The sequence below is a fragment of the Anser cygnoides genome, chromosome 6 (genome assembly GCF_040182565.1).
Source record: "Anser cygnoides isolate HZ-2024a breed goose chromosome 6, Taihu_goose_T2T_genome, whole genome shotgun sequence".
In the NCBI taxonomy this organism is placed as follows: domain Eukaryota; kingdom Metazoa; phylum Chordata; class Aves; order Anseriformes; family Anatidae; genus Anser; species Anser cygnoides.
The window spans coordinates 40,752,573-40,775,892 of record NC_089878.1 but is presented as its reverse complement, the minus strand read 5'-3'; the positions used below and the strand labels follow the sequence as shown (position 1 = coordinate 40,775,892).

Genomic DNA, 23,320 nt, shown 5'->3' with positions numbered 1-23,320 from the left:
AAGCACCTTTACAGATCAACAACTCAATCCTCCCATATTACCATTCATGCTTTTAAATTTCCTCCTTTGGTCACCATAGAAGCTAACATCAATCTGAGCAAATTCAGCACGTCTTCATAAAAGGATAACTAAGACTCAATCAAAGAGACACTGAAAATCAGAAGCAAGCTATGTGGTTCACATATCATTTGCCTGATGCGTTTGTCTCCATCTTTCAATCAGGAACCCAAAAACATGCTTAGTATCGTTAACTCTTTCATAATACACCTTAAAAAGCCAGCTCAAAGTGTCAAGATAACGCTTTCCTACAGTAATTTGGCAGAGCCACACACACGGTTTTGCTGCCCTCACACGCAGCACTGAGAACAGCATTTGGCTCCCACAGGACAACCCGCTGGGAATTTAGTACCTTACTTACATGAGAACTCTTAATTGGATGCTCTCACCTAAGCCCAGTGAAACTTGAGGTGTATTCTTTCAGCCTGGGTATAGCATATCGTATTAACAGAGATTTATAATCATAAGAGTATCCGAGGTTGGAAGGGACCTCTGAAGATCACCTAGTCCAACTCCCGTGCCAAGCAGGATCACCTGGAGCACGTTGCACAGGTGATAATCTGGGCATTTCATACAACACCTGCATGGAATCTTAATTATTAAGAGATAATTAATTGACTTGACAGGCACATTTGACGAAGAGGAAAGCCACTGGCAGAACTAGAAACATTTTCCATCAACAAATTCCAAGTTCCACCAGAATACCGCTGCAGATCTTGTTGCAGGGCCACATAGATGGTAACTCCGGATCTTTGCTGGATCCCATCTCGCACAAATCCTATCAGTTATCACTTTGAACCGAAGACTACCATTGAAAAGACTTGTTAAATGACGGGGGTGTGACAGCTGTAAGAGCACTTTCACACCTAGAAGCTACTACACTTGTGGTATCCAATGTGTCCCACCCCCCCCAAAAAAAAACAAACAAACAAAGGCACCCCAAACACCACTACATCCAAAGGGCCACATTCACAACTGATTTTAACAAACTACAGGAGTTATATGGAGCTCAACTGCATTTTAAATTACAGATACTCAAAAAGCAGTGAGTTGGTGCTACCTGTAAATGTACGTAATTAAAGAGAGGGTTTACACATACAGTGCAAGTTTTACCTAGCTATAACAACTTCATTCTTCACGCCAGCCTTGCATTATTTTAAGTATTTGTGTATGTACCACACGCAAAGAGCACACACCTCCGTGTTGTAACACTTTATTGAAACCCAAGGTTACACTTCATTTCAGTTACAGCTGTGGCAGATTTTCACGTCAGACGAACTTCCAGCTCTCCTTTTTCCCCCCTCCCCTTTCTCTCAGGGCTTCCGGCACCGGCCCTCACTGGAGGCCGCAGGCCGGGGCTCCCACAAAGCACAAAACCCCCCGGTTTCATACCGATTTGCCCCCCAAAAATGTCCCACAGCCTACACGCCCCGACCGCCCCCCCCCCCCCGCCGGGTCCCGCCGGCCCAGCGGGCGCCAACCACCTCGCGCCCAGGACGGGGGGAGCCGTGGCCACCCCGCCTCGCGCGCGCGCTCACCCCCGCTTCGGCCCGTACCAACGCGCCGTGACGCAGGGGGGGACGGACGCGCGCAAGCCTTCGGGCCGGCGCGTTCTATCTACGGCCCGGCGCACGGGGGGGATCGCCCGCCCCCTCCCTGCCCGCTCAGGCAAGCGATGCCTCAGCCGCGGCGCTGTTCCCCTCCTTCTCAAGTGCTGTGGTACCACCCAGCTCCTGGTGGCCCGCCCCGGGCCCACGTGATCACTTTCCCGGCGTCCCCCGGGCTCGGCCCCGCCGCAGCTTCCCCCGCGCCCGCTCCGCTCCCGCTCCCGGGCCCGGCCCCGCCGCTGCCCGCGCTTGGCTCGGCCCGGCCCGGCCCGACCGCAGTCCCCCCGCCGCCGAGGGGCCGCTCCCGCCTCCTCCCCGCCTCTCACCTCTCCGCCCGTTCCTCGGGGCAGCCGCTCCCGGCCGGGACATGTCGGGCGGCGACTCCGCGGCGGCGGCGGCCGCGGCCTCCCCTCAGCCACTGCCCTTCTCGCTGCCCAAGCCGCCCCCCCTCATGCAGCTGACGCCGGGGGACGCCGTCCGGCCCGTGGCCGCCGCCGCCGCCGACCAATCGCCGAAGGGCAGCCGGCTGGCGGGCCGCCCCGATTGGCCGGCGGGCAAGCCAGTCAGCCTGCTGGCGCCGCTGCTCCCGCCCCGCGGCGAGCCCGAGCCCCTGATGCCCTTCGGGCCCTCGTCGCGGCAGCCGCTGCGGGGGCGGCTCCTGGGCAGGTGCGGCGGGGGCAGCCTGCTGAGCCCCGCCATGCGGCCCGGGGCCGTCGACCGCGGCTCGCTTATGGTGAGTGCGGGGCGGGGCGGGGGGAGCGCCGGGAAGCGGGGGGGAGGTGGCTGGGGGGACGGTGGGGGGGGTGGGGAGGGTGCTGCTGCTGCTGCTGCCGCCGCCCTGAAATGGCACCCTCAGGTGGTGCTTCCGTAGTGACCTGGAGCAGTTACCTGCGGAAGTGTGGTGCGAGGCCGGGCTGCGTGCTCTGCGAGTGAGTTCGTTCACAGCACGGCTCCTAAAGGACCCCTAGAACCAGCGCTTGTGGCCACGACAGAAGGCACGTGCTGTAATGCGGGAATTTTGAACGAACGGCATCTCTCATCCGTAGACATTTTTGTCCTTGCAGCGTGACCATACCAGGAATCGCGAGAGTAACAAAGTTCAGTTGTTTAATAAGGAGACGGTGATCACATTCACTGTAAAAACTACCAGATCACATTCATTGTAAAAACTCTCTCAGACTTGGATATGAGGAGTGAAAGGAATGCGTGTAACTTTGCACAGTGAGCAAACTCGCTCATAGTTGTTGCAGAAGAGCACACAGAAGTAGTTACAGGCCCAAGTTTAGTACGCTTTGCTGTGACAAGCCGTAAGGTGGCTTAAGAAAGACTTGTGGAGGTTTCATTTGGATGTTGGTTTAGAAACTTTATTTGTTCTAATGCTCACGACTCTAGAGGACCTGGAAGATCAAATGCTTACTGTCATTACTGCTACGCAGTGTTGAGTTAGTCGATTAAATAATTTTCAGTTCAGCGTTCAGCCTCTCTTTGTTCGCAATGCTTTTGTGAGTCGTTAGCTTCACGCTCATTTTTTTCCTTTGTTGCTGCCTTTCAGATGGGACACCCAGGGATGCCACATTACCCGCCCATGGGAATGCACCCCATGGGGCAGAGGCCACCGAACATGCCGCCGGTTCCGCATGGTATGATGCCTCAGATGATGCCTCCCATGGGAGGACCACCGATGGGGCAGGTAACGCATTTTTAGTGTCTTTTTCTTTCTTCCCATAACGATGTTAGGTCATCCCCGTTTGTAGGTAAGTCTCATACGGCAGCTTGCAAGTGCTAAGGTTAATCATTCAGGGTGTCTTACGCCACCGCTCCTATCCACCTGCAGCGTGCAGAAACTCTTCTCATTATAGCAGATAATCAATACGCTTCATTTGGCCTTTAAGCATCAGTAGTTGTAGGTATGGACCTGTAATTTGAATAAAAAAGATGCTGCTGCTTTTGCATGGATTTTGGAGAAGTAAGGTTGTCATCTTAGTACACATTAGAATCGAAAAGTGTTGGTTCTTCTCAGAAGTAGAAAAGGTAGAGAACTTCGTGTTTCATTTGTTCTTGGCTATCTGCTCTGTCCAGGTAGACGAAAATTGCAGGGAAAAATATTTACAACATGAGTTTTTGCAGAATTCCTTCCAGAATCCTAGGGAGTGACGTGTAATATGCTGTTGTTGCTAGTGGAATGTGCAGTTCGAAAAATAAACTTGGCTGTTCACATTGACGGGTGTGGAGCTGGGTTGACAGGTAGAGTAGCCAGAATCATAGCTGTGCTTTTTGTTTGTTTAAAGCTGTATTTTAAATAATGAAAAATCCTTTCCTGTGTGGTTTCCAATTAAGCAGCAGTTCTCTTTCTGGACTTAAGAAGTGCTGTAGTAATGCTGCTTGTGATAGTGGTTTGCCTAAGTAGAAACTGAGGGTTATGAGCTAGACTGGCGAGGGGGTGACGTGAACGGTTAACGCCTCAAGAAGAGCCCACGAGGTCATCCTGGCCGCTCCTTGTGCTCCTTTGCAGTACCTTGGATAGAGCACGTGCTTTGTTTTTTTCCACTGATGCACTGAGCCTGAGAGGACTCTTCAGCATGGTTTTGCAGCCTGTTGATCTGCAAAATTAATGCAGTTGTAAAAGGTGAGGAGGACTTGGCTGTTGGTATGATAGCTAATGGCGTGAGTTTTTGTGTGTGCTTGTTAAAAACTTCAATAGCAATTCTATTTTATTCCTTTGCTTAACAGGCGTTTTGGTTTGTTTCCTTCTATTCCATTATTCTTACCTATGTAATGTGTGTGTAACGTTCTTACCCATTTCAGTGTCTAATATTTTAGTGAGCAATGTAGATAGAGAACTGAGGAGTTTTTGGTAGATGTAAATAGCTGAAGATAAATGGCATGGCAGAGAGGGGATTAGAGGCTCGATCATCCTGCGGCCCTGAGGCTGGGACGGGGTGGTGATACCCCCACACCAGACAGGTGGAAGTGTCAGCTCGCGTTGGCTTGTTTCCTTGGGTGATAACCACTTTCTTCCAGCAGTTATCGGAGGTTATTTGGGAAACTTTGCAGGATGAGGTGTTTTCCTAGCTTGTTTGTCTCCTTTCTGAGGTGAACCCCTGTAGGGCAGGTAACTACCTTGCATAGGTAACAGCAGTAGTGTGGCCTTCTCTCAGCATCAGTCAGAGGAAGGAAGGCCTTTTGGAAATGAGTAGGGTCGCCTTCCCAACAGATTATTTTTTTTTAACTTTGTGTCTTAGTGTCACACACGAACAGAGCAGAGCTCGGGGTTTCTGCAGGACCTGGGCCAGGGCTTTTAAGAAGCTTGATGCTCTCAGAGCCCCCTTAGTTGGACGTAGCAGTGGGGCAAGAGTGCTTTCTTCTCCTGCTTCTACAGGATGGCGAGGAATAGGAGGGACCGCCTTCCAGTCTTTCCTTCCTCCCTCACCCTCCCAAGAAAACCTTGTGGATTGAGGGTGGAGCAGTAGCCCTACCACATACCCTCTTTCCCCACGAGATGCAAGATGAGGAGAGTGGTAACCTGGTGCTCCCTGAAGATACAGGGGGATGGGGTCTCTTGGCCAGCCTGCCAAGGACAATAAAGGTAAAGGGGCACAACTGGAAGGTTGAAGGGGGTTGACTTCTAGAGATCTGTTTGGGATCGGTGGCCAAAAAATTGTGTTGGCAATACCTCGATTATTTATTTTGTTCCTTTTGCCACTTTATTAATAGTTTAGCAGTTCTTGGAAGTCAGGATCAGTAAAAATAATAATAACGGGAAACATACAAAATATTAAATACTTTTTTCAGTAGCGTTATCAGCTTTCCAGCGTATCAGTTCAGTGCGTAACTTCTGCATAACCATCCCTTTGAGACTGTAAGCATAAATATTGGAGCCGAGGCTACCTTATCTGAGTAGCAGTTCCGTGTTTTGTGTCCCATCAGATCACCCGACAAACTCAGATACAAGTCTAGACTCAAACTTTCCCTTGCTGTGGTACGGTGTTTATCCCCATTGCCAAGTTCACATTGTACATGGTTTAATATTGTATGTCTATATGAAGATTTTCATCCAGATGTTTAAAAAAGAGAGTTCAGAAATCAGGGGTTTTGATGTTTAAATTTAATAGCTCTCTACATCTTGAAGTTATTTGCAGAAATTCATTCTTCTAGTGTCCCTGTAAAGCGTTCCTTCCTGTTTGCAGAGGTGAGAGGAAAGGGAGACAGGTTGAAAGTTGCAAAAAACATTGTGAGCACAACTAATCTTAGACTCTGAGTTTACCTTTCCTACGTTTAATTCATTCCATGTGACCTTGGAAGTTTGCAGAAATTTTTCCCAACCTTTATTTTTCCTGTTTTAAGTTAAGATTTCAGTAATAGCTTATCACACAGATTACATACCTCATCATTTGCTGCTGTTCTTTTGTTGACGTGGTGGTCTTTGTTAATACTACTTATCAGACTTCAGAATAATTGAGACATGTTACTCCTAATGTAAGTTTTTGTAGGAATCAGGATTCTACAGAAGTAACTTACTTTTTGTTTCCAAATGCTTAGAAGGTTCATTTGTATTAAAGCAAGTGTCATGTAATTATTTTAAAACAAAGATGAGGCATCATATTTAATGTTTAAAATATCATAAAGCATATCTGAAGTACTGTTTAATTACAGATGCCTGGAATGATGCAGTCGGTAATGCCCGGAATGATGATGTCTCACATGTCCCAAGCTGCTATGCAGCCTACAGTTCCGGTGAGTTTAATTTCACTTTTTTGAATTTGAAAATGTCTTTGTGTCAGCTGTTTTTGTTTAGCATGGGTATGTCTTTGTTTTCTTCAGCTGGACTGTGAAAAAGCTATTGCTAATTGTGATGGAGCTTTATGTAGGAGATAATTTATTTGGGAGCTAAAGACAGAGATATTGGGGTAATGGCAGGAGAGACCCCTGGTGTAGCTTATTTTGTATGTTGCCTTTCTGAGAATTAGCTTGATGTTCCTAATTCAAGTCAACAGTAATAATTGTGTGGGGGGTGGGAAGCTAGGAATCCGTATTTAAGACATTAGAGCATTTTGCTGCTGGACACCCACTTGTTTGGATAAGTTCTGTATTTATTGATTTGATTACAATTGTACTTGGTGCTTAAATATCTGCTGATTGTTTCTACAGCCAGGGGTGAACAGCATGGACGCGCAAGTAGGTAAGTATAAGCTCTTTGTTACTGTTTCAAAGTATTTCACCAAAACTAGTTGAAGTACCAAAAAAAAAAAACCCACTTCCGTAAAACATAATTTAACTGTCATTGATTCTTAGAGAAAATATTTTTCTTTTAATTGTGTTTTTACCTAGGGAAAAAAAAAATAACCAGCCTTTTTGATTGTTTTTTTTTTTAGGTGTAACGCCACCTGGAACTCAGGTAGGTGAAAATCAAAACTGTAGAAGTCTTTGATAGAAGCGTGGTGTCATACAAACATGGCTTTACAGATTTAAAACTTTTTTTTTGTCCTCCCTTGATGGAGCTTGCTGGCCTATCTGTGATTTAAGGCTTCATTAGATTATCAATTGGTAGTTAATGTTAAAATTAATAGCTTCAAATGTATTTCTTCTGCTTTGCCAAGGTTTTCATGTTTTATGTGACATTAGTGTTTTTATTTTAAGGAATTGAGCTTGAACTTAAGTAAAAGGTGTGCTTTTCTTGTTATTTCCATGAATTTTTGAGCTTTGGAATTAATCTTTGTCTAGTTCTTCTAGTATGCAGGGCAGTTTATTTTGATTTTTTTCTTAGGTGTCTAGGATATAATTCACTTGCTGTTCAGATAGGTCAAAAATACCCAGCTTACTTTAAAGCTGTCTCTTTTCAGTTTTAAGTCTGCCAGTGTCAGGCTAGGCAGTTATTCAGGGTAAAGTTGTGGCTTTGTACTGAAGAAGAGTGAAAGTTGTTCCTACTTTTTTTTCCTTTTTAAATCTCCCTTCTGTTACACGAGCAATTTATAAGTAGATTTTTGCCTAGTGTAATTATTAAATGAATATCAGTTATTAAATGAATACGAGTGAATTTCAGTTGTCCTTTTATTTCTGAGACTTGCATTCTGTGTAATTGACCTGTGAAAGAGTTGTTTCTTCTCAGCCATATTCAGTAACTGAAATGGCAGATTTTCGGAACAGATTTCAGCTACAGCTGAGTTCTGCCACCTCTGATTTCAGTAAGTTTGTATAAGCTGTTGTTGAAAAGCATTAAGAAGGTAATCTTGAGTTCACATGGAACTCCTGAAGTCGAATTTCCTTGAAGCAAATTTTTCTTAGTTTTGAAAACATGGCATGCTTTATTATTTGAAGATTATTTCTCAAAGTTGCTAGGTTCTGATCCCATTAACTTTTCCTTTCTTTTCTGATGGCAATTGGCTACCTTGGATTGCTGAATGGGAGGGGGGTGGGAGACTTAATAGCATAGCACAAACTAGATTCTTGAAAACAATACCAACTTAACGTTGTTTAGATTTTGTTTTGCTGCATTTCCTTTGCTACTGAATTATTTACTATATTTAATATGCACATTCAAATGAAAAACAAATAGTAACCAGAATGTCTTTTCAGAGCTCTGTTTTGTTTCGCCCTCAGACAACGCATCCCGTAGTTTGTGCAGCTCAGCAAACCGCCACAACCAACAGTTCTGTTAACGAAGAGCACTCTAAACAGGTTTATCTGCTTTCCACTTGTATTGTACTTTTTAGTGGCTTTTGATAGCATCTCGGTCATCAGTTATTGTTCATCATTAATGTTATATTCAAATTTCCTAGAAATCTACGTGGACGGAACACAAATCACCTGATGGAAGAACATACTACTATAATACTGAAACAAAGCAGTCTACCTGGGAGAAGCCAGATGATCTCAAAACACCAGCTGAGGTAAACTAAATTCAAAGGCAAATTACTGTATTGTGGAAGTTTTGTGTGAAGGCAAGAATTTACTACATGACTACCATGCAGGATAGGTGCGCCAACAGATTTTTATCAGTGGGAGCAAACTCCTAAAATTAGAAATGTTGCAAATATGCTTATATCCCCTTCCTTATATTGGTGGAACATAAAGCTGCAAAATGGACAAAACTAAAACAGGTCTCAATTTATATGTAAATTTTCCCAATCAAAAGGGTGGCATTCTTCAATATTTAGATAAGTGATGTGTTTATATCACTAGGGAGGATTTTCCTTGGCAAGTAGATGCCTTGTATTTGTCAATCCTTAAATTATTTCTTGGGTTAGTGCTTATGGCTCACTTCTACCAGTCTTCTAATTTTAAAATATTACTGTAAATTTGATTGTATGTTTTTGGTTTTTTTCTCCATTAGCAATTGTTGTCGAAGTGTCCCTGGAAAGAGTACAAATCTGATTCTGGAAAGCCATATTACTATAATTCCCAAACAAAGGAATCGCGCTGGGCAAAACCCAAAGAACTTGAAGATCTTGAAGGTAATGTCGACAAAGTTGAGTAAGGAGGGTTGCAAGCTGTGCACATGCATGAGTTACGGCAAAAGACTGTTGTCAGAGCATAGGAGTTACACTTCTGCTAGAAATAAAAACTACTGGAATTAGCTGCATGCAATAGAGTTACTGCAGTCTGAGATTTCTATGGAGCATTCTTGTTTTCCTTGTTTTTTTCTACCTCATTGCCACCCAGTTTTCCATAATACCCTTAGTTCTCTTCTACGTATGTAGCAGCAGAAGCTCCCCCTTGTGTCCTTAAACAGGAACTGAATTAGGATGTAATGTGCTGTGGCTTGTTCGGGGCTATGTGCATGTTCTCATTACATTAGGTAATGCTTCATTTGAGTCTGTTGTATGATTTCGCTCTTAGCCACCAATTCTTTGGAAACGTGGGAACTTTCGGTAGAATTTTTTTAATGGGTTCAGGTTTGTGAGGGGAGACAAGAAGCAGAGGGGCTACTGTAGTAATCCTCATTCACTTGGGAAAACAGGATAAAAGGGTGCTGGACTTCTATAATACTATATAGCTTATAATCCAGTAGGAATTGCATTTTGTTTTGGTGTTGTGGAAGAATTTTAAGAACAGTAATATGTTTTATACTGAAAGCAGAGTGTCTACTGAAAGCCAATACTGTGTGTCAGGCTTTGCTTAGGTAATTATTTCCTGTTAATTTTTCTCAGAAAATATTATGAGAAACTGTTGTAGCAAAAAATATTAGTATGTTTGTATTGACCTTCTCTGTTGTAAAAACAGGTGGGGAGGGACACAGAACATTGTCTATACCTTTTTTTTAAACAAACATGATGATGTGCTCTTGTTCTTCACTTTTAGAAGTTTTGTTTGGTATAGTGAGGGAAATAAGATCTTGATGAAAAACTACAAAACCAGCTGTTTATAAAGTAAATGTATAGAATACTACAATGCATAAGCATCAATGAATGTTCAAAAAAGAAAGATCTGTTTCAAAAAGCTTAACATTCTGTTCTTTAAAATAGTCTGAAGTTGAAATAATTACTTTAAATTGAGGAAATCCCTTTCTTACCCCTTAATCTTAATTTAGTGGTTTTCTAAATTTTGTTTCAGTTGTAATTGATTTCAGTCTTCAAAGGACAATGGTAATGAAGATACTTAAAGCTGTGCTTTTATTAAATCATGCTAACAGTGACTTTTTACCATGCGTAAAATATCTTTATTTAAAGCTGTATTTTGATTGTTTTTTTTCTCTTCTCCTCTAGCAATGATTAAAGCAGAAGAAAACAGGTATGTTTTTAGTGTGTGTTACTAGTGTTGTGTTTTATGTTAGGCTGCCTATTACTTCTTAAAAGTAGAATGTAGTCCTTGAATCTTGAACGTGGTCCTTGCATGGACAGGTTGCCCAGAGAAGCTGTGGGTGCCCCATCCCTGGAGGTGTTCAAGGCGAGGTTGGACAAGGCCCTGGGCAACCTGATCTAGTGGGTGGCGTCCCTGCCTATAGTAGGGGGTTGGAACTGGGTGATCTTCAAGGTCCCTTCCAACCCAAGCTGTTCTGTGATATTATCCTATGGTATAATACATAAATGCATAGTTTTATTGAAGCCTTCCTATCTCAGAGCTGATTATTTTGTATTATTCTGAGATAAAATATTTGTAACTTGACTTAAACCTCTCCCTTCCTACTTTACCTTCTTTAAACTACTGTCTTCCCTAACCTGTTAAGCTCTCCAGTGCTTAAATGTGACTGTTGCCATTTTTGATACCTACAGCACCAAGCCTGAAGAGTCAGCTGCAACGTCATCTGCTACGGGAGAAGCAGCAAACACAACCACCACAGCCACAACTGCTGCGGAAACCGCAGCAGCTGTAACCACCACCACTACTGCAGCAACAGCAGCCTCTGAAGGCGAAACTGCTGCAGCTTCTGGGACAGAAAATGAGAGTACTGCCGCAGCCACAGCAGAGGAACAGGGACAGCAAGCAACTTCTGCACCTGCTGCACAGGAACAGAGTGCAGAAACTGCAGCTAACGCAGCGGATGATTCTTCCAAGCAGGAGGGTTCAGCAGAGTAAGTAAGATTATATAGGATTTACGGTTTTTGAACTTCTGTATTTCTTGTCAGATTTCGTTAATCTCCAGTTCTAGGTGGCCAGGCTTCTTTGACAACTAGCTGTTTTTTCAGTGAAACATGAGCATGGATCTCAATGGCAGCAGTGAAGAATGAATAATAAAGAGGAAGGAGTATTAAGTCTATTTTTAAAAATCTAATGCCCTCTTGTCAGCCTTCCCCTAAAGCTAGTGTAGAACCATTTGTGGCTCACAGCTGATAAATTTTCAATAGCTTGAAGAGTTCTCTGGGGGTAACATTATACACTTACCCTATATGACACTTCAGTGACTTTAACTTAGAAAAAAAAATGCTTAAATACTAAAATAATTCATTTCTGTTTATAGTGCTTCTTCAAAGAAAGAGGACGATGATGCACAGCCAGTTAAAAAAACCTATACGTGGAATACAAAGGAAGAAGCAAAGCAAGCATTTAAAGAACTCCTAAAAGAAAAGGTATTTCAGTCAGTTGTTATTCTTAATGCTTTATAGAGCTACGCAAGCTACATTTGCTAGGTACAGCTAGAGGGCTTTTGTGTTTGTTTTTTTTTAAAGTCTCTCACTGTTGTGGAAGAGGACTTACATGCTAGACAAGAAATGTGGGAAAAGAAATACAGTGAAAAGAATGTACAGAGTAAGCCTTTTTCAGAAGCGCTTTGGGTGAGGAGCAAGGTGTAGGATTTTAATCAGGGCTCTCAGGTCAGCTTTTTTCCTTTCTTCCTTTTACCTACTCCCACGCTATCATGCAAACTAACGGTCTGGTGTTTGTCCAGAATTCAGACTGGAATGGTGAGCGATTTGATGGATACCTTCACTAGATGTTTCAGAGACAGTTTAGAGATCCATATTGAAAAACGACAGACTATTAGGTTTGGTGTGCAGCGTTGCCATGAGCTAGTCTGATTTAACATTTTTCTGTGAAGTAGTAATTTTAACAACAGTATTTAAATGTTTGTTGAAGTTACAGTTACCATTATTTTTGACTGACTGTGAGGTACGTTTCTAATAAAAGTGTTGTCTGATTGTCTAAGTCTTGATTTTTTTCATCTTTGTTTTAAAGATGGAGGTGAAATGAGAGTAAAATTAGATTCACTTTGGTTTTCCCTCAGTGTATAGAATCTGTTTTCTCAAGTGAGAAAAATTTCCAGGAGAATTTATTGTAGGGATAGTGATAATACCAAAGAATCTAGTTTCATTTCTCAAGCTGATTGTTAATAAACTGTTAATATAGTTTTGTAACAAGAAATGTTGTCTTAACCCCAAAAAATGTAGTGCTTTTCTTTCTAAGAATTTTTTTTAAGGAAGCTCTAATTGTTAGATATTGGTGCCAAAGTAATGATGTAATGTCTTGACAGAGAGTACCGTCTAATGCGTCTTGGGAGCAAGCTATGAAGATGATCATTAATGATCCTAGATACAGGTACTGCTTGATTCTTTTCTTATTACATTTCTATACAAACACTATTTGAGGTAGTTTGACTTGACTGGTGTAACTTTTTGATTGCTTTAATACATACTTGTCCGTTTGTGAACATACGCCATTGTCAAGGAATGCTGTTCCTTTACTATGTAAAGCACAAGTCCTAGTTTTTGAGTAGCGAAAGATGAGGCAATTGACGGTTGTATTATAGTCAATTTAAATGACTTGCTTGAGAACAAAGGCATACTTTTACTGGAGCTGAAGACTTTCTAGGTTACTTTTTGAAATGGATGGCTGCCATAAACATTGGCAGGAAAACTGGTTCATATCAATTATAAAAATAATATTGAAATGTGTAAACACTACCTGAAAATAGGATAGTAGTTTGTTTTATTCTTAACTGCTTTATTTATAACTTCTTGTTCTTACTACTTTCTTTTTAAACGATATTTCATTTCTCTTGAAGGAGAGAGAGCGTGATGACTGGCCGTATAGATTAAATATAACTTTGTATTAAAGATTTGCATTGTTCAGATCTGTTTTATGTTTTGACTCTTCAGTTTTGTTTTTCTAACTTAATTTCCTTTTCTGCAATTCATTTTTTTATACAAAGTGCTTTGGCAAAGTTGAGTGAAAAAAAGCAAGCCTTTAATGCTTACAAAGTTCAAACAGAAAAAGAAGAAAAAGAAGAAGCAAGATCAAAATACAAAGAAGCTAAAGAATCCTTCCAGCGTTTTCTTGAAAACCATGAAAAGATGACATCCACAACAAGATACAAGTAAGATCAATCTTAAATGAAGTTCTGACCTTTGCTAGCTTGGCAAGTTTATCCTTAAACTTGCTGCTTGCTCTTGGTAATGCCAGCCTTTGTATTTGCTCAGCCTTGAAAAGCTGGAAAGTAAAATATTTATGGGAGAACAACTCTTCTCATTTTCACAGAATGTATTGAAGTCAGGCAAAATAGGCAGGAAAGAAAGAAAAAAGAGGTAACACAAAAGAGTGGCATACTGATTCAACCCGTATGGTTGAACTTTGAATAAGTAAAGGTGAATAGTAACACTGGGAGGTGTCTTATGTTACATCTGCCATTAAGAACAAAGAAAGCCTGATAGCTTGTTCATGGAATGTGATACTGTGTAAATGCTGTCAAATTTTGGCATGTCTGGGGCCAACATCCCAAGTGTTAAAATAGAAGTGTGATAGACTTGTCAGGTTGAGCTCATAGTAAATACCAAACCTGCCAGAAATCCATATTATCAAAGTTCAGTCAAATTTAAAATCGCAGTTGACAAACTGTCCAGACTCAGATTTTTTCTTCTCTGAGTACTGTATCAAGTACTTGTGAGCACTGACACCAAGCAACTTGGTATAAGACAGGTGAGTCAGCATCCCACATTTATGCATACTGAAGCTGGAGTCTATTGGAATGTGGTCTGAGTATAAAGCGGTGATAACTTCGTTAAATGCGTGATGTTAAGCACACGAACAGTCCCTTCTGTGCTTTAAGCCTAGATTATCTTTAAAAGTTGCTTTCATTTTTCAATGGTTCTAAAAGCACAATGTAATCCACGATACTGATGGTTGGTTTCAGGTAGTAGGCATGCAGACTGGTAAGGTTTTATTCTCTCCAGAAAGACTTGATGAAGGGTTGAAAAACAGTTGTGTGAAGTTTGAGTTTACCCACCACAGTGACTTAACGTTGTGTGTGGTTTTCTAGGTGGTAAAGATTCTAGGTTGATGCAGACAAATTATAGGTAATTTCCCACCTACAAAAAATTAGTAGTTGTGTGGCTTTTTGTGCTATCCTTTTAAAACTCGGGTTCTTTTTTGTTTTAAGTTGATTTTACTTATTATGTGCTCTTTTTAAAGGGTTAAATCTGATAGACAGCTATTGTATAACATTACTGAATCTAAAGGACAGTGCAACTTTATTCGTCTCTGTCTAGTTCACAAATAGGAAAGAAAAAAGAAAGACATAGCAGCTGCCCAAAGGGAGGTGTGTCTAGTAGGCCTGTCATTGAAAATTTTCTTCAGCTGATTTCACAGGGTGCTTACTAGAATTGTAGGTGAACCTGGACTTTATGGAGAGGAATATTGATTTTTCAACTGTTTTCATTGTTTGTTAGATGGAGAGAAAGCTGTCACAGAAGTTGTCCAATTGTCCAAGAAAGAAATTTGGGAGATGTTTTACAAAAGCATTACTGCCTATCATGTAGCTGATGTCCCACTGTCTTGCACTAACATGTTAAATGAGTATTCATCAGTAAGTTGTTGTGTGCTTTTTCTTTCGTTGTCTAGAAAAGCTGAACAAATGTTTGGGGAGATGGAAGTCTGGAATGCAATATCTGAGCGTGATCGTCTTGAAATTTATGAGGATGTCTTGTTTTTTCTGTCTAAGAAAGAGAAGGTAACTTTTGTACCTGTTTGGTTTTGTTTTTTTTTTTTTGACTTACCAGTAAATTAGTTTATACCACTTGGTAAAGAAATCTTGCAAGCAGTGCAGATCTGTGCATAGTTCAGGGACAGTGAAAATGCAAACAGAATGGGAGGAATTTGTAGGAAAGACACTGGGAACCAAATAAGCATTGTTGCATTACTACATTTTCTCCTCAGGAACAAGCCAAACAGTTGCGAAAGAGGAATTGGGAAGCTTTAAAGAACATACTAGATAACATGGCTAATGTCACTTACTGCACTACTTGGTCAGAGGCTCAGCAGTATCTGATGGACAATCCTACGTTTGCAGAAGATGAGGAACTTCAGAGTATGTAAAAAGTCTATGCGTTTCTTCTGGATGAGGGAATGGATTTGTCTTTAGCAGTGAGGGTTCCTGGTTATGGCTTGCTCTTGGGAGGTTGGGAGCAGCTGTGACAGCTGCTGAGCAGTGCATGTAAAAGGGCCTGTCTTCTTTTGGCTCCTCAGAAACAACGTCAGCTTCAGAAACTGTTATTGAATAGTCTTAATAATAAAGCATTGGATTCCTCTTTCATGGGGATTAAACTACCTCAGTAGTTGTTATCCTGTGAAATTTGGAGAATTATTTGACAGCGTAAGCAGTGTGGCAAATACAGTACTTTCTGCTAGACTGAGTTTCTTCTGTGTTTGCTTTCTTAGAAGTAGTAATCCTTTTTACTCTTCTGAGTAAGAAGGTATTTTTTCCATTATGTTTACATCTTTGTTGTAAATGGGTTGATCCTGTTTTTAAGAGCAGCATATGCTTTCACACAACTGCTGAAGTATTTGATAGAGTTACTGTGTTCTAACTTCTTTCCTGTGTTTGTAAGATGCCTGGGATGTTAGAGAGAGATGCACAAGTGCTCATCCACAATTTTTTTCTCATTAAGACTTCCATGCTCTGTACTGGCAAAAAAAAAATTAGCCAGGTTGGAGGGGAGGAGGGTTGGTGGCTTTGCTGCTGCACAGGTCTTTAATATATTTCAGTGGTCAGTGAATTTTCACCTCACTCCATTAATAGGAACAATTGGCAACAGTTATCTCTTAAGAAAGGTCTTACAGTTAGTGAGTAGCAGTACTTAATTTTTTCTCTTAATGCTCTATTGTTACCTGTTGCTAGATATGGATAAGGAAGATGCGCTGATCTGTTTTGAAGAGCATATCAGGGCACTGGAAAAAGAGGAGGAAGAAGAAAAACAGAAAAGCTTGCTTAGAGAAAGAAGGCGGCAGCGTAAAAATAGAGAGTCTTTCCAGGTTGGTGGACTTTATTTTTCTGTCCTAGACATGTCATACAGATTAGATACTCCGTGTTTTCTTATTTCATAGGGTAGGCTAATGGGTACATATAAGGAATCGAATATCAGAGTTGCACCACTTTGTGATGTAACAAATCTGTTTGCCAGAAACTGCAAGAATATGGAAAATTCAAAATTTAACAAATATGGAATTCCAGTTATCAGGAGTATTCGTTTCAGCTCTTAGCAAAGTTGGAAGTATGATAAGTGATGATGAAATTCTGATTCACTTGTATTTTGTAGATATTTTTAGATGAACTTCATGAGCATGGACAATTACATTCAATGTCCTCTTGGATGGAGTTGTACCCAACCATAAGCTCTGACATCAGATTCACTAATATGCTTGGTCAACCTGGTAAGAATACTTTCCTTCCAACCCTGTAAAACTAAGGTGTAAAGCTCTTGATCTTGGGGCAGAGTAAAGCAGGGTTGTTTGTATGTTTTCTGAATTTTTTAAAAAATGCAGCTCTTTTATTAGAGCTAGCTTTTGACTTATTTAGTTTTTTCATCAGGATCGACAGCACTTGATCTTTTCAAGTTCTATGTTGAAGACTTAAAAGCACGTTACCATGATGAAAAGAAGATAATAAAAGATATCTTAAAGGTGAGAGGGGAAAATGCCCTATTATGCTGTTTCTCTTCTAATGCCAAATACCTCTTTCAAGTGAAAACCTTGCTACCGGGAGGTAGGATTTTACGTTGCGTTAATGTCGTGTATATCGCCATTAATGTGAGAATTCCTTAACTTACCTGATGCAAAGGGATTTTTTTTAACAGGATAAAGGATTTGTGGTTGAAGTGAACACTTCTTTTGAAGACTTTGTTACGGTCATCAGCTCAACTAAAAGAGCTACAACTTTAGATGCAGGAAATATCAAGCTGGCCTTCAATAGTGTAAGTATTAATATATAAGAATGTTCCAAAATTATGATTAAAAATCCCTGTAAAATAAGAATTGGCACTTATTTTCACTGTATTGTTATGACTACTACTGTCACAATATTTAAGAAAGAGGCTGTGTTTTAGAGCCGCTTATCCTGTAACAGTTCCAAAATAAAAATTGAAGAAGTGGATTTTTACCCGAGACCATAAGCATTTCATCTTGAGGAAAGTAAAACACATCAGTAGGAATTCAGTAATGTTATCGTGCTTATTTGTAATTTTTCTTAAGGGATTTTCATGCATTTCTGTTGGTCTGGCTTGCATCAGGCATTAAATATATTTTAGATTCTGTTTGAGAAACGCATGCAAGTAGTGGGTAGGTGCAAATGACAAACAGAAAACTCAAAAGGTAAACTGTCATTGGGCTTTCAAAAATTGCATGAAACTGAATTATTAATCTTCCACTTTGATATTTTTCAAATAATCTCACAACTTTAATTCAATATAGCTGCTAGAAAAGGCAGAAGCCCGTGAAAGAGAGAGGGAAAAAGAAGAAGCTCGTAAAATGAAGCGCAAAGAGTCTGCCTTCAAGAGTATGTTGAAACAAGCTACTCCTCCGATTGAATTGGATGCTGTCTGGGAAGATGTATGTATTGTCACTTGGCTATGAAAGTCTTTCCAAATATATTTAACAAGCTGTTGCGTGCTAACACTTCCGAATGGCCATATTTCATATTAGTAATTCATTGCTGTTTTTTTTTTACAGATCAGAGATAGATTTGTGAAAGAGCCAGCATTTGAAGACATCACTCTGGAGTCTGAAAGAAAAAGAATATTTAAAGATTTCATGCATGTACTAGAGGTAATTATTTTTTCCTGATTAGAGAATATACCAAAAAAAATCTTACCTGATTGTCTCCCTTCCCACATAATTTAAGAGAGAGACGTTCTGTATTTCCCTAAAGGATGGATAATACAACCTCATTTTGAAAGTGAGGCACTGAAGAAGCATGTTATAATTATTTGATATGTAGTTGTTCTTTTAATCTGCAAGATTATTCTGCAAGAATTTTCAAAAGTTAACTAAAATTAACATTGTTGAAAAAGGTGCTGTCTTCTTCTAGACAGTGGGAGATAAGAATTTGAAACACACACACTTTGTGGGTTTTGTTTCAATTTCTGGAGCTGAAGAGACTTTAAAATGGCTTAATTTCAGAATTTCAAATCTTGCAAAGCAAGGTGTGCAGTATGTTGTAGGCCAACTTGAACAAGTACTTGGATGCATTGAAACAAGGATGCAGGTAACAGGAGCTGTGTGCATCCGTGCCTGAAGCTAGCTGTCTGTTTCCTTGCTCCTAAGCGCTTGTTACTACAACTTTAACATGGCAGTACTGGTAGTGGTGTATAATTTTTTGACACAAAAAACTCTTGATTATCTTTAATCACTACTAGCTTTAGGTGCCTTGTGGATGATGAGAGATGTCATTTTTCTGGCTGTGCCCTGTAGATCAATTCTAACATCTGCCTTTTCATGTACTCTAGCATGAATGTCAGCACCATCATTCAAAGAACAAGAAACATTCTAAAAAGTCTAAAAAACATCACAGGAAGCGGTCTCGCTCTCGTTCGGTAAGGCTTTTGATGTTGTAAAATCTACTCCTGTAATTAATTATTTGGAATGCTGTCTTCTTGCTAACCGCATTTTTTGTATCAAGGGCTCAGAGTCTGAGGACGATGATAGTCATTCAAAGAAGAAAAGGCAACGGTCAGAATCTAGATCTGTTTCTGAGCGTTCTTCCAGTGCAGAATCTGGTATGAGATTTTTTTTTCTTTGCTTTAAAATTAGTGTTACTCTGTTATGGGTAATTGTAATCTTACCATTTTTTTCTCCATATGTTTGCAGAGAGAAGTTACAAGAAGTCAAAAAAACACAAGAAAAAGAGCAAGAAGAGAAGACATAAGTCTGTAAGTGCAGCTAAGGGTTTTTTTGAGCTAGTTTAAGGGACAACTTGACACCTTATGGCGTTAGCAATCCTTTTTTGGGTATTTAGTCACCCAACTGCCTTTATAGTAAGCACTCTGAGATCAGACAGGGTATTAGTATAATAATAACTTTGTTACATACACGTTAATATTAAACTACTTAAGACCCCATAGTTTTTGGGGGGGTTAACCGCAACTTATCAAGGGAGTATGAAGGACTTACTAGTAGCTTGCTAACCGTTGTTTATCATCATGGCAAGTCTTGGCGTTGGCTTTTACTGTGGAGCGCTCTGTAGAATCCCTGCCATCTTTTCCTTTTGCCTTATGCTAAGCATCGTTCCTTTTGTCTGCTTGAGTATCGGGGTTGGGTTAGCAGCTCTGACATCAAATGTGCTGGAGCATCAAAAGAACCTAAAGAGCAGAAAGAGCTTTTCGTTCACTCTGTATCAGTTGAGGCCAAAGAATATTTTTGGTGTTGGGTAGAGAAAGCAGTTGGTGTCTCTGGACTCTGTTGCTGCAAAGCTTTTTGAAACTCATCTATTCTTTTGTTTCTGTAACTTCCCAGCAGTTAGCCGTGCCCTTCAATAGACAGCATCCACAAAGAGTGGGGATGCTGATTATTAGGCACTGAGTAACACATCAGTACTGAAGGATCACAACACAGACAGGGTCACATAAGCTTAGTGACACTGGGATGAAACAGAATGAAAGCACAGTTGCAGCACCTAATCCCTCAGTCCAGTAAAAGCCCAGCAGCGTTAAAGCAGTCAAATATGGCAAAGCAGCTGTGTTAGAAAAATGTTTACCAGCCTTCACCCTTTCCAGAGATCACAGAACGTTAGGGATTGGAAGGGACCTTGAAAGATCATCTAGTCCTTGAAAGATCCATCCCCCTGCCGGAGCAGGAAAAATTCTTGTTGGATGAATGGCATTTTTGTATAGAAGAGATTTATCGTATGGCACCCAGCGTGCCCTGTCTTAGCATGCATTGAAAATGGTAAATGGTTTTTTATAAGACTCTCTTCTTTTCTTTTCAAATCACTTTAGTAATGTGATTTGAAATTACTTGTTTCTGCCCTGGTTAATAGGATGTGTTAAATTAGTAACCGCTTCAAGCAGTTTCTTTCTAATATGGCCTATATTAAAATGAAGTCAGACTTCTCTGAAGTGTTGGTATTCTGTAAACTGATATCTAACACAGTTAATATTAATATTTAATATTTTCCCTTTGTTTACAAAGGATTCACCAGAATCAGATATTGAACGAGAAAAAGACAAAAAAGAAAGAGAGAGAGAAAGTGAAAAGGATAGAGCTAGACAAAGATCTGAATCAAAACATAAATCTCCGACTAAAAAACGACCTGGAAAAGATTCTGTAAGCTTTCTTATTTCCTTCTTATGTAATGCCTTTGGGCTTTATGTATCAGTGGGTTGCTGGAGTATGCAAGTTTATAGGTTCATAAAGGGTTTACCTTAAGTAAGGTGCTAAAGCTTTATTTATGTTCCAATTCCATATATAAAAGGACCGAATGTTCAACCAGAGCTGAACCATGCAGATCCTGTGCCCTCACTTAGTATTTAGTTGTTGATGTGTGAAATTATTTGGCTAAATGCTGTTCGTTGCTGGTGATGTGAAGTGTAAATGAGGCACGTTATCTTATAGACCGTATTGAAGCACAGTCCATACTGTGACAAAGTGCTATTTAGGATTAGACTGCCTTTCTTTTTTTCCATCCAATTTGCCAAATTGATCTCAAAGGAAAATGAGCAGCACAGCTGGGTAAAGATCTGACTGATTGTGGGGCTTCCGTTCTGAAATTTTAGTCCTCTTGTCACTGTTTTAGGTAGCAATCGCGGTGCTGGCTGGCGTTAGCCTGATACTGGGAGAAAATCTAAATTCTTGAACTTCTCAAGCTGGAAAATCATATGGCAGTGTACTTGTAACCGTGATCTTGCGCTCTGCTGTGGTGGTTCTGCATGTGGCTGGTTTTGGAAGGTGCTCAGGACAGCGTTTTCAAAGACGTGCAAACATGTTCTTTTAAAAAAAAAAAAACAATTGGAGGGGGGAGGAATCAACATCTTTGGGTGTCTTTGTGGGAACCCTTTGCCTCGCTCTGGTTAGCTGGGTGGCGCTGATGGCGCTGTCCTTCTGGATAGCGCCCCATATGCTCCGCCTCCCGGGGGAGGAGGGAGGGCAGATGGCTGCTCTCTGTATTATCTTCTTAAAATAAGCTGCTTTGGCCTCATCTGAACGCCGTTGGAAAACCCAGTTATGTGGCTGAATGCGAACGTGAACTCAGGTGTGATTAAGTGGTCGCTGTCTACTGGAGGACCTCAGCTTAGCTTGCAATTTCCCTCTTTCCCTCCCCGCCTCTTGTTGTGACTGCTGCTGCCTGAACGCCCTGCGAGAGAGGCGCCGAGCAGCTCGTGGGGCATGTGGGCGGCGCGCTGGTACCGTGCGGGGATGGCTTAAATGCTGCGATGCTTACAGGCATCGGGTGACACCAGAAACACTGCTCCTGAACGGGTTTTATTAGTAAAAATGTCTGTAGAAAAGTCCTGGAAAATCCAGGGCTCAGCTCTGTCTGTCCGTGCAGGAGCAACTGCGGACAGGTGTGCACCGTGCAGGATGACAGGTCCTGGGGGATTCTGGCGCTCAGAGAGCATGTGCCTGGGCTTCAGCTGGGAGCCTCCGTGCAGAGCGTTCCCTAACGCGCTGCGTTAGGGGTAGGAGGCTAACGGGGGGCCCCTACTGTGCCTCAGCCAGAGAACAAAGCGTGGAAAATAAATCGCTCTTACCATTAACCTTTTTCTCTCTGCAGGGTAACTGGGATACTTCAGGCAGTGAACTGAGCGAAGGGGAGCTGGAAAAACAGAGGCGGACTCTTTTGGAACAACTGGATGAAGATCAATGAGAACATTATTTATACCAAATATGTTTACATTGTGGCATAATAAAAGAAACCAATGTCTGATTCAGGATGTGGGTTCTGATATCCTGAGTTCCACTGTTGGAATAACAGTGGGTTTCAATCTTACCACGTAAATACATTCAAGTACTATTATTATGGGCATCAAATCTAGAAAAGTGAATGAAATTCTGAGTTACAAGTTGAATGTCTGTCCTTGACCTGCTAGGCAGAATGGGTGTTCTGCTCGCCATGGAGAGAGCCCTTTGAAGGGAACAACACGGTGGAAGACTTTTCAGTTCTCGCTGGATCTTGTCTGCAGGCTAAGGAAAGTGTTGGCACCTTTCTAGCAAAGCATCTCCTAAGTACGGTCCTTCCTAGAAAGGTAGTAACACTGTCTTTCCTGGCCAATGTAGGCAGGTAAAACTTCATCTTTAGAAAGATTTTTAATATAGTTTCTTGTGGCTTAATTTGTCTTACGAATTTGGTTTTATTTTTGAAAGGGGAAGGCAATGGAAGGGGAGTAATGAATCCATTTCTTCATCTGTACTGCAAAAATAATCAGATCTTGGAATTGGTCTTTTATGAACTACATTCCTGGCCAAACCAGTTTTGAGCATTTACGTGAAGCAGAAGACCTGATGTCCTGGCTGAGATTCATGTTTAAGTCTCATCTCCCAGCGAATGTTTATGGTAAATAAAATGCAGATGTGGCTGACAGAAATGCAATAGGTGCTTCAGTGCAGTGCCGGCAGAGGGTGCTGCTGCTCGCAGCTGCCCTTTGTATTAGCATAAAACCTGATCCAGAACAGCTACAGCTGTTTCAGCATTTATCTTCACGTTAAGAAAATCCTAAGTAAAATAAAAATCCTGCAAATTAATTTCAATATGTTGCCTTAAGAACCTGCTGAGGAATGTACCACCAGGTTTTCAGTAGCAGCTGCAGTATCCGTGTCTAGAACCTCAGTGTGTGCTAAACCCTTCCTTAAAAAGGGAAAAGGAAGAAGCTTAAGCTCTGAAGCTCCGTCTCCTTTTTGATTGCTTTTAGGAAAGTTGTCGGCCCTGTTCAGCGACAAGCAGTGACTGCTGTGGTACACATTCTGAAACCTTTGATTGGAATATTTTTGTACATTTTTATCAATTATTAAACCTTGTCTCCTAG

The 23,320-nt window shown here is 41.2% G+C and overlaps 1 protein-coding gene and 1 long non-coding RNA gene across 7 annotated transcripts in view; one reads left to right on the top strand and one right to left on the bottom strand.

The window, feature by feature from the left end:
• LOC125185025 (uncharacterized) overlaps positions 1-2,105 on the bottom strand; it is an 8,405-nt gene extending 6,300 nt beyond the window's left edge. Inside the window, exon 1 of the long non-coding RNA XR_007169862.2 lies at positions 1,991-2,105. This is a non-coding gene — a long non-coding RNA (uncharacterized lncRNA). The remainder of the gene's footprint in view (positions 1-1,990) is intronic.
• Positions 1,904-23,320, top strand: PRPF40A (pre-mRNA processing factor 40 homolog A). Of its 6 annotated transcripts, none has more exons than XM_066999323.1 (26): positions 1,904-2,397; positions 3,217-3,354; positions 6,318-6,398; positions 6,813-6,843; positions 7,037-7,059; positions 8,238-8,339; positions 8,441-8,551; positions 8,995-9,115; positions 10,367-10,391; positions 10,874-11,173; positions 11,560-11,668; positions 12,568-12,632; positions 13,246-13,410; positions 14,931-15,039; positions 15,246-15,396; positions 16,207-16,340; positions 16,625-16,739; positions 16,885-16,988; positions 17,162-17,278; positions 17,775-17,912; positions 18,033-18,128; positions 18,809-18,895; positions 18,982-19,078; positions 19,170-19,231; positions 20,490-20,624; positions 22,072-23,320. In XM_066999323.1, exons 1-26 carry the CDS (start codon positions 2,032-2,034, stop codon positions 22,162-22,164), a joined length of 3,075 nt encoding a protein of 1,024 aa, XP_066855424.1. In that variant the 5' UTR covers positions 1,904-2,031; the 3' UTR covers positions 22,165-23,320. The 6 variants fall into 6 exon arrangements, with proteins under 6 accessions (XP_066855424.1, XP_066855426.1, XP_066855425.1 ...); XM_066999325.1 differs by having other exon boundaries at positions 1,905-2,397; positions 8,262-8,339; XM_066999324.1 differs by having other exon boundaries at positions 1,905-2,397; positions 16,897-16,988.